A 10,689-nucleotide genomic window follows, 5' to 3' on the forward strand; every position below is an offset into this window, starting at 1 on the left:
TTTTATTTATTTTTCTTCCGGGGTGGGGGGGCTGTGGTAGGGGTCACGAATGGTTGAGGGACAGCTATTGGGGAACTGTGGGGGGATCTTGGAGGGTTCGGGTTTCACAAGATTATGATCATGAAAAAGGAAATTATGACATATATTTTATATCACTATCATGCACACACACCCTCATACATAAGGATGGCTCTGTTGCGGAAAGACTGATACATGTTTGATAGTGTCTTGATGCTGTATTGTTTGTCCATCATGTTCTAATACTTTAATGTTACCCCTTCCTTGTGTTTTTTGTAACAAATAAAAAATAAAAGAGAAAAAATAATTTAAAAAAAAACCCGATGGCCACTCTGACAGAGCTCCAGTTCCTCTGTAGACATGGGAGAACCTCCCAGAAGGACAACCGTCTCTGCAGCACTCCACCAATCAGGCCTTTATGGTAGAGTGGCCAGACGGAAGCCACTCCTCAGTAAAAGGCACATGACAGCCCGCTTGGAGTTTGCCAAAAGGTACCTAAAGGACTCTTAGACCATGAGAAACAAGATTCTCTGGTCTGATGAAACCGAGATTGAATTATTTGGCCATAATGCCAAGTGTCATGTCTGGAGGAAACCTGGCACCATCCCTACGGTGAAGCATAAGCATGGCAGCATCATGCTGTGGGGATGTTTTTCAGCGAGAGGGACTGGGAGACTAGTCAGGATCGAGGGAAAAATGAACGGAGCAAAGTACAGAGAGATCCTTGATGAAAACCTGCTCCCGGGCACTCAGGACGTCAGACTGGGGCTAAGGTTCACCTTCCAACAGGACAACGACTCTAAGCACACAGCCAAGCCGACGCAGGAGCGGCTTCAGAACAAGTCTCTGAATGTCCTTGAGTGTCCAGCCAGAGCCTGGACTTGAACCCGATTGAACATCTCTGGAGAGACCTGAAAATAGCTGTGCAGTGACTCTCCCCATCCAACCTCATAGAGCTTGAGAAGATCTGCAGAGAAGAATGAAAGAAACTCCCCAAATACAGGTGTGCCAAGCTTGTAGCGTCATACCCAAGAAGACTTGAGGCTGTAATTGCTGCCAAAGGTGCAGGTCTGAATACTTATGTAAACGTGATATTTCCGTTTTTTATGTTTAATAAATTAGCAAAAATATTAATGTTTTTGTTTTGTCATTATGGGGTATTGTGTGTAGATTGATGAGGAATAAAAACAATGTAATCCAATTTAGAATAAGGCTGTAACGTAACAAAATGTGGAAAAAATCAAGGGGTCTGTATACTTTCTGAATGCATTTTACATGAGTGTATGCATTTGTGCAAGGGTTTATGTGTAAATGTTTGTGTTCATGTGCACGTTTTGCAAGCTTGTGTGTGAGCATATGTGTACGGTATATATTTGTGGGGATCTGTCAGACTGACCGTCCTCCTGTCCCTCCCCTTCTCCTCAGGGCTCCACCCCCCTTCACCTGGCGGCCCAGAGTGGTCACATGTCTGTGGTGGGGCTGCTGCTGAGCCGCTCCAGCTCTCTGCTGCACCTGAGGGACAAGCAGGGCCGCACCTGTTTGCACCTGGCCTCCGCCAGCGGCCACGTGGCCATGGTCAGAGTGCTGCTGGGCCAGGGGGCCGAGATCAACCACACCGAAGAGGTGAGACTGACCTGGAGATGGGAGATGTTATGTGGAGAATTTGTGGATGTTATGGAAACATTATGGAGAGAGTATGAGGATGTAAGGAGATGTAATGGAAACAGTATGGGGAGAGTATGGGGATGTTATGAGGATGTAAGGACATGTTATGGAAACATTATGGGGAGAGTATGAGGATGTTAGGGAAACATTATGGGGAGAGTATGAGGATGTTATGGAAACATTATGGGGAGAGTGTGACAATGTTATGAGGATGTTATGGGGATGTTATGGTGACAATAATAAAAAACTATGCCAGATCACACACTAATTCCATTCACACCTGACCCCCCAATTCTAGAGTGGCTGGACCCCACTCCACTACGCAGCCAAAGCAGGCTGTCTGGACATGGTGCGGTTCCTGGTGGAGAGTGGGGCGTCGGCCAGTGTAGAGTGCCAGGGGGGACGAACACCACTGCAGTACGCTGCCGGGGATAACCACCAGGGGACGGTTAGCTTCCTGCTACGACGACAAGAGAACAACATACTGAGACTGCTGGAGGACAGGAAGGTTGGTGTTCCCTCTCTCTTTCTGGCTGTCGTTCTGCCCTTGAGCAAGGCAGTTAACCCCCTGTTCCCTGGGCGCCGAAGACGTGGATGTCAATTAAGGGGTTGGGTTAAATGCGGAGACTCATTGCAGTTGTACAACTGACTAGGTATCCCCCTTTCCCTTTCAATATTCTCCCTATACTTTCTACTTTCTTTCTAGTCTAACCATAAGATGTCAGCAAACCACAATTTTAATAGAACAGGCACTGCCAAAACATATTTTTAAATCAATGTTGCTGATGAGTACCTAGTTTGTGTTTGACCTGATGGTGTGTTGATGTTTGTTGTCTGTAGTCTGTGTTTGACCTGATGGTGTGATGTGGTGTGTTGTCTGTAGTTTGTGTTTGACCTGATGGTGTGATGTGGTGTGTTGTCTGTAGTTTGTGTTTGACCTGTTGGTGTGATGTGGTGTGTTGTCTGTAGTTTGTGTTTGACCTGATGGTGTGTGGGAAGCTGAACTCCAACACTACTCTGGAGGAGCTAGTTCTTCACTCCGCTGCTCCCCTGGACACGGCCGTGCGTCTGTCCCGAGCCCTGGGCCTGGCCGCCCTCAGGGAGAAGGAGCGCTACGTGGACCTCCAGGCAGCAGCCCACCACTGTGAAAGCCTGGCCTCCGACCTGCTCAGCATGGCCTCGAGCGGGGGGAGAGGGGCCGGCGCCGTACTCAGGGCGGTGGACCATAGAGGGGCCAGCGTGCTGGACTGCCTGATCGAGGGGAGGCAGAAGGGAGTGGTGGCCCACCCGGCTGTCCAGAAGTACATGACGGAGGTGTGGTATGGCAGTCTGCAGTGGGACTCCTGGAGGATCCTGCTGCTGTTTTTTGGCTTGCTGCTCTGCCCTCCACTGTGGCTGTTCCTCTCACTGCCTCTCAAACACAGGTACAGAGTAGACTTTCATAGATAGATACAGGTTCATAGCCTTTATTAATGGGAGCCCTTTTGAGGCTAACCCACTGGACACACAACGTCATTTCAACGTGGAAATTTGGGTAATATTTGGTAGACCTTGATAAATGAGATGTCAACCTTTAGTTACCAACTCAAAAAGTCAGCCAGAAGTTTGCAGAATTACCAATGTGTTATCAATATGCTTTCAACCATCTAAAAGCACAACCAATTTCCAATGGTAAAACAATGTCAGGGTTTTGGTTAATCTAAATGTGTTATCACTGTGCTTTCAACCATTTTAAAGCAAAAATGTCAATTTGCATTTCAAGTTTTATTTGATTTAGTCCTATTCTTTATCTTAGATTTTTGGTTGAGATGGAGAAGTGAATCGAACATATCAATTACTAATTTGTAGTCAAACTGTAATTAAAGCCAGACTAAATCAGTGGCACAGATGGAACTATCCAAGCAGAAGATAAATCTCCTTTAAATGTTCATATTTGGTTGCATTGACAACAAACACAATTCAATACCCGGTTTGTCTATGAATTAATAATTGATATGTTGGATTAACATCTCCAACTCAACCAAACATCTAAGTTCAAGAATAGGACTAAATCTAATCTTATCGAAGTTTAAATGTACTTTAAATAAAGTTTGATTTGATTTAGTCGTATTCTTTAACTTAGATTTTTGGTTGAGATGGAGACGTGACTCTAACATATTGATGATAACTCCATTTGAAATCAACCAAAGTTTGAAACCCTAGTGCTATATGTCTTGTCTAGTTTTAGTTGAACCCTAGTGCTATATGTCTTGTCTAGTTTTAGTTGAACCCTAGTGCTATATGTCTTGTCTAGTTTTAGTTGAACCCTAGTGCTATATGTCTTGTCTAGTTTTAGTTGAACCCTAGTGCTATATGTCTTGTCTAGTTTTAGTTGAACCCTAGTGCTATATGTATTGTCTAGTTTTAGTTGAACCCTAGTGCTATATGTCTTGTCTAGTTTTAGTTGAACCCTAGTGCTATATGTCTTGTCTAGTTTTAGTTGAACCCTTGTGCTATATGTCTTGTCTAGTTTTAGTTGAACCTTAGTGCTATATGTCTTGTCTAGTTTTAGTTGAACCCTAGTGCTATATGTCTTGTCTAGTTTTAGTTGAACCCTGGGTTGAATTGAAACAATAGCTTTTGATGACTTCCCAAATGCTGTATAGAGCTAAATAGTCTCATTGATAATACATGACCTATAAAGTATGGTTACATTTAATTTGCTTTAAACCTATCTTTTGGAATAATTTAGATAGCAACAGTGAATATATTTAGTTATTAAGAGATCTCTCAATAATCGTTCTTGCGATAGCACATTGGTAGTAGTCAGTGACCAATGTCAACACTAAGCAGGGCCAGGCTTGATTTAAACCCTGCATGGGAGACCAAATAAATAGCAGGGGGGTTCTGATAATGTAATTTTTTTACAATGATGACATAATCCTGTGGTTGAGATTCCACCCTCAAAACAACTGTTTCTTTTTTCAAATCCAATGTGTTTTTCCACTTAGATTCCTTGTCACAATACATTGACAAATTACATTGAAACAACGTTGAGTCAACCAGTTTGTGCCGAGTGGGATGTGTTTAAATTCAAACATTGTATCTCAAACTCTACCAGTTACAAAAAGAGAACTAAGACTAAGTTATGTTTGACCAATCATGAATCAATTATTCAACAATTAACTTAAAACATAAAAACTCCTCCGGGTAATCAATGACAGTTTTGTATAATAGTTGATTGCCAGACAATATTATCTTGGGATTGAATATTATTTTAGGATTTAATGTAAAATCTTTCAAAACCACACCAGGTTCAACACCATCCCCATCGTGAAGTTCATGAGCTACCTGGTGTCCCACGTCTTTCTCCTGGCCCTCTTCATCCTCACCATTGCCTACCCCCCGCTGAATCCCATCCACCTGGGTCACCTGCTGCCTGGATGGAGTGAGTGGCTGCTGCTGGCCTGGCTGGGGGGCATGCTGGTGTCTGAGCTCACCCAGCCAGGGGAGCGCCACGGCCTAGCCTGGATCCGAGTGCTTGTCCTGGGCTTCTCCGCCGCTGCCTTGCTCTGCCATCTCCTGGCCCTGGTTCTCCAGCTCTGGCCCCCCTCCCATCTCCACTGCCTTTTCACCCGGAACGTCCTACTAGCCGTGGCAATGACTCTAGGCTTCATCCAGCTGCTGGAGTTCCTGACCTTCCACCACCTGTTCGGCCCCTGGGCCATCATCATCAGGTGAGAGAAGATCATTGGAGAAAACTATACAAGTAGGCTATTTACTAGGTAGGAGCATATCAACATGTCAGCAGGACTGATACTGCAACACGTTTCAACTAAACAGGTCTTCCTCTGCTCCTACAGTGCATTTGGAAAGTATTCAGACACCTAGACTTTTTCCACATTTTGTTACGTTACAGCCTTATTCTAAAATGGATTAAATCATTTTTTCCCCTCATCAATCGACACACAATACCCGATAATGACAAAGCAAATAAAGGTTTTTAGAAATGTTTGCGCATTTATAAAAATAAAAAAAAACTGAAATATTACACAACTATTCAGATGCTTTGCTCAGTACTTTGTTGAAGTACCTTTGACAGTGATTACAGCCTGGAGTCTTCTTGGGTATGACGCTACAAGCTTGGCACACCTGTATTTGGAGGAGTTTCTCCCATTATTCTCTGCAGATCCTCTCAAGCTCTGTCATGTTGGATGGGGAGCGTCGCTACACAGCTAGTTTCAAGTCTCTGCGTTGATGTTGGATCAGGTTCAAATCCGGGCTCTTGCTGGGCCACTCAAGGACATTCAGAGACTTGTCCAGAAGCCACTCCTGCGTTGTCTTGGCTGTTTGCTTAAAGTCATTGTCCTGTTGGAGTTCCTGAGCGCTCTGGAGCAGGTTTTCATCAAGGATTTCTCTCTACTTTGCTCCGTTCATCTTTCCCTCTATCCTGACTAGTCTCCCAGTCCCTGTCGCTGAAAAACTTCCCCACAGCATGATGCTGCCACACATGCTTCACCGTAGGGATGGTGCCAGGTTTCCTCCAGATGTGACATTTGGCCAAAGAGTTCAATCTTGGTTTCATCAGGCCAGATAATCTTGTTTCTCATGGTCTGGGAGTCCTTGTGCCTTTTACTGAGGAGTGGCTTCCATCTGACCACTCTTCCATAAAGGCCTGATTGGTGGAGTGCTTCAGAGATGGTTGTCCTTCTGGAAGGTTCTCCCATCTCCACCTCACTGACCAAGGCCCTTCTCCCCCGATTGCTCAGTTTGGCCGGGCGGCCAGCTCTAGGAAGAGTCTTGGTGGTTCCAAACTTCTTCAATGCTGCAGAAATTTTTTGGTGCCTCGACACAATCCTGTCTCGGAGCTCTACGGACAATTACTTGAACCTCATGGCTTGGTTTTTTGCTCTGACATGCACTGTCAACTGTGGTACCTTACTGTGGTACAGGTGTGTGCCTTTCCAAATCATGTCCAATCAATTTAATTTACCACAGGTGGACTCCAATCAAGTTGTAGATCAATGAAAACAGGATGCACCTGAGCTCAATTTCGAGTCTCATAGCAATGGGTCTGAATACTTACATAAATAAGGTATTTCTGTTTTTTATTTTTAATACATTTGCAAAATCTTATAGAAACCTGTTTCCCTTTGTCATTATGGGGTATTGACTGTAGATTGATGAGGGAAAAACGTTATTGAATCAATTTTAGAACAAGCTGTAACGTAACAAAATGTTTAAAAAGTCAAGGGGTCTGAATACTTTCCAAATGCACTGTACCTCTGTAAATAAGTTTTTATTGTTCACTCAAGTATTATCTGCAATAATAAGGTCTTATTTTTGTTTTTTTGTTTTCTATCCTCATCAGTGACCTGATGAAGGATCTGGGAAGGTTTGCTGTCATCCTGGCACTCTTCCACACCGCCTTCACCATGAGCTTGTGTGCCGTCTACAATGCCACCTTTGTGAAGCCGGAGACAGCAGGCCACACCCCTCGGGAGGTGTCCGTCCTGCTCTTCTTTGCCCTATTCGGCCTGACGGAGCCTAAAGAAATGCCTACGTTGGTGGGCTCACCCCCGGCTGCCGGCGTGGTGGCCCAACTGGCGTTTGGCATCTACCTGGTGGTGACGGTGATCGTGCTGATCAACCTGCTCATTGCCATGATGAGTGACACCTACCAGCGCATTCAGGCCCGCTCGGACACTGAGTGGAAGTTTGGCCGGGCCGTGCTCATACGGGACATGAGTAGGAAGTCGGGCACGCCGTCTCCATTCAACCTCTTCACCAACCTCTTCTTCTTCGCCAAGGTGCTTTGCAAACATGGAGGTGAGTTTCATACTAGTGTTCCTACCTTGTTCAGGGAATTCACAGATTCAATATCGGCAGTTTTAACCACTACAAATGATTGTTTCCCAAGGAGGCAAACCATGAGTGTAATTCTTCATCATGTATTATATATACACTGAGTGTACAAAACATGGACACCTGCTCTTTCCATGACATTGACTGACCAGGTGAATCCAGGTGAAAGCTATGATCCCTTATTGATTTATCTTGTTAAATCCACTTCAATGAAGAGGAGGAGACAGGTTAAAGAAGGATTTTTAAGCCTTGAGACAATTGAGACATGGATTGTGTATGTGTGCCATTCAGAGGGTGAATGGGCAAGACAAAAGATTTGAGTCCATTTGAACGGAGTATGGTAGTAGGTGCCAGGCACACTGGTTTGTGTCAACAACTGTAACGCTCCTGGGTTTTTGACGCTCAACAGTTTCCTGTATGTATCAAGAATGGTCCATCACCCTAAGGACATCCAACCAACTTGACACAACTGTGGGAAGCATTGGAGTCAAAATGGGCCAGCATCCCTATGGAACGCTTTCCACACCTTGTAGAGTCCACGCCACGACAAATTGAGTCTGTTCTGGGGGCAAAAGGTGGGGTGCAACTTAATATTAGGAAGGTATTCTTAATGTTTTGTACACTCAGTATGTGTTATATATAACCCCCCAGGTAAGATCTGCTCTACAGAGGGCCGGGACCTGATGACTGAAGAGGAGGATGCAGAGGGTCTGCCTGACCCACGCTCTCTGGACATACCAGCTCACACCTCCCTGGGCTGGATGAGGACCAACAAAAGGACACAGATCCTACCTGAGGGTGAGGCTCTGATTGTACTGATCCATTTCAATTCACTGATTTCAATTGATTGAGATTCACATAGTTCATGTATTTCAATTCACGTCAATTAACTGTTCAAAGTAATCATTTGGTAATGCGAATGTGATTTGGTGTTCTAATATTATCTGATACATACATGCATGGCACGTGAAAAAAAAATCATGTTTGAGCATCTTACATTCTTGATTCTCATGAATAAAAGTTCCAACAAACATATAGTTCCTACATTCTTGTTCCTATCTTTCAAGCTCTCTCTATGCCCCCCAGATGGCCAGGCCCAGCCCCTCCCCTCCAGCTCCAGGCTGGCTGGCCAGGTGCGTGTGGAGCAAGTGACAGACTGGGCTGTGGTAGTCCAACGCTACCTGGCGCTGAGAGGACAGGGGGACAGAGGCATGCAGGAGAGGGACCCTGGTACTGGCCCTGCCCAGCACCCTGACTGATCCAGTCCATCCGGAACCAGGACTCAGTGTTTCTGACTAACTCACCCACACCTGACTTATTAAGCTGTATCCTGATTCTCCACCCTTCTCCCACAGTATGCTCTTGCACACTTTCTGTCATGGATTTAACAATATTGGAAGATCCTTCCAATGATTTATCCAATCAAATGCTTTTAAAATCCATGTCAGAAAGTCTAAGTGCACACTGTGGGAGAAGGGTGGAGAATTGGGATACAGCCTATGAGCCTTACCCAGCAGTATCCTTAGGACCTTAGCCAAGCCTTGTCGGGACCCAGCATCTTTAGGAGCCTGCACACAGCTTAGCCCGACTGCCAGGACCCCAGCCTTGACATTAACATGAGCCTTGAATACTTACTGGACAGTATGACTCCAGCCCTGCCTTACCAATGGCCCAATTCTGCCATGGCCTACTACATCACAGCAACAACCTGTGAAACAGAACTACTAGCACCAAACACACTGCCTTTATTATCAGCTGCCCGTTTATACATTACTCTCACTCACAATTGACCTGATTGTCCACAATGGGAAATCACTTGTGATCCAGTGCCCAGGGCCCAATTTTTCAAAAGCTATCTGATTAAATGCAAAGAAATAGAATAAAAAGAAAGGGCATATAATTTAGTTAAATGGGGACACCTGTTCTATTCGTTCCATTTCTATGCATTTAATCCTATCCGATTGCCAAAATCCGATCAGATAACTTTTGAAAAAGTTGTCCCAGGCTATGGTTTATAGTGTGTAGCTTCAGATATTCTCCAGTAGAGGTTCTAGTTAGACTACTTTCTGTCAGGGTTGTTTGATGAGCTGTATGACAGACGTATGAGCCTGTAAAAACATGCGAGAGAGATGATGTGATTTATTAGGGAAAGATGATACCTAGTCAGTTGCACAACTGAATGCATTCAACTGAAATGTGTCTAACACATTTAACCCAACCCCTCTGAATCAGGGGTGCAGGGGTCTGCCTTAATCAAGTTCAATGGCACCGGGGAGCAGTTGTTGGGGGTTAATGCCTTGCTCAAGGGTAGAACAGCAGATTTTTCCACCTTGCCGCTCAGGTATTCAAACAAGCCACCTTTCGGTTACTGGCCCAACACTCTTAACCGCTAGGCTATCTGCCGCACCACTATTATAGTGTAGTATTGTCCTATCATCATTACTTTCATGCGACAGTGCCTTGATTATGCATGGCGTAGCATTTCATTATAATAACACTTTTATAGGGACAGTATTGAGAAAAAATGTGTTCTTTGACAAATGAACCAGGTGTTACTGAAACACCTGTTTATTTTGTTTACTCAATGGCAGTAGATAAGTGTCTACGTCAACTCTGCCAATTATGTGGACTACATGTCCACATAAGCCTCCTATTTTACAATATACATTATATCATGCTTCATTCTACAGTTAAATATGTTTTTATAACATTTTTATGAATAGTGTTTATTGTAGTGATGTGTTTAGAGAAAAGTATAATTGTATTATCATGATATAACATGAGTTACTCAGTAACTCCATTACTTAATGAAAATGGTCAAACCTGTGAAATAGAGCAGTAGGAGTTCAAACCAGTCTGCTTTCTCTGTCACATCATTTACTTTATTATGGGTCACTCCTTCTCCCCCCTCTCTCTCTCCTCTCCCCTCCCTCTCCCCCTACCCTCCACCTCCCTACCCTCTTTCTCTCTCTCCTCTCCCCTCTCTCCCCTCTCCCCTCTCTCTCCTCTCCCCTCCCTCCCTCCCTCCCCCCCTCCACCTCCCCACCCTCTTTCTCTCTCTCCTCTCTCCTCTCCCTCTCTATCTCCTCTCCCCTCCCTCTCCTCCTACCCTCCACCTCCCCTCCACCTCCCCACCCTCTTTCTCTCTCTCCTCTCCCCTCT

At 44.8% G+C, this 10,689-nt stretch overlaps 1 protein-coding gene across 1 annotated transcript in view; it reads left to right on the top strand.

The window, feature by feature from the left end:
* The window catches only part of LOC139392411 (transient receptor potential cation channel, subfamily N, member 1), a 40,110-nt gene extending 29,631 nt beyond the window's left edge, over positions 1-10,479 (top strand). Inside the window, exons 24-30 of the mRNA XM_071140384.1 lie at positions 1,444-1,641; positions 1,982-2,191; positions 2,653-3,107; positions 4,977-5,399; positions 7,034-7,491; positions 8,179-8,325; positions 8,614-10,479. Of these exons, the coding sequence (XP_070996485.1) occupies positions 1,444-1,641; positions 1,982-2,191; positions 2,653-3,107; positions 4,977-5,399; positions 7,034-7,491; positions 8,179-8,325; positions 8,614-8,786 (2,064 nt within the window). The 3' untranslated portion in view covers positions 8,787-10,479. The remainder of the gene's footprint in view (positions 1-1,443; positions 1,642-1,981; positions 2,192-2,652; positions 3,108-4,976; positions 5,400-7,033; positions 7,492-8,178; positions 8,326-8,613) is intronic.
* The last annotated feature ends 210 nt before the right edge of the window (positions 10,480-10,689 follow it).

The sequence above is a fragment of the Oncorhynchus clarkii genome, chromosome 32, assembly GCF_045791955.1.
Source record: "Oncorhynchus clarkii lewisi isolate Uvic-CL-2024 chromosome 32, UVic_Ocla_1.0, whole genome shotgun sequence".
Classification (NCBI taxonomy): domain Eukaryota; kingdom Metazoa; phylum Chordata; class Actinopteri; order Salmoniformes; family Salmonidae; genus Oncorhynchus; species Oncorhynchus clarkii.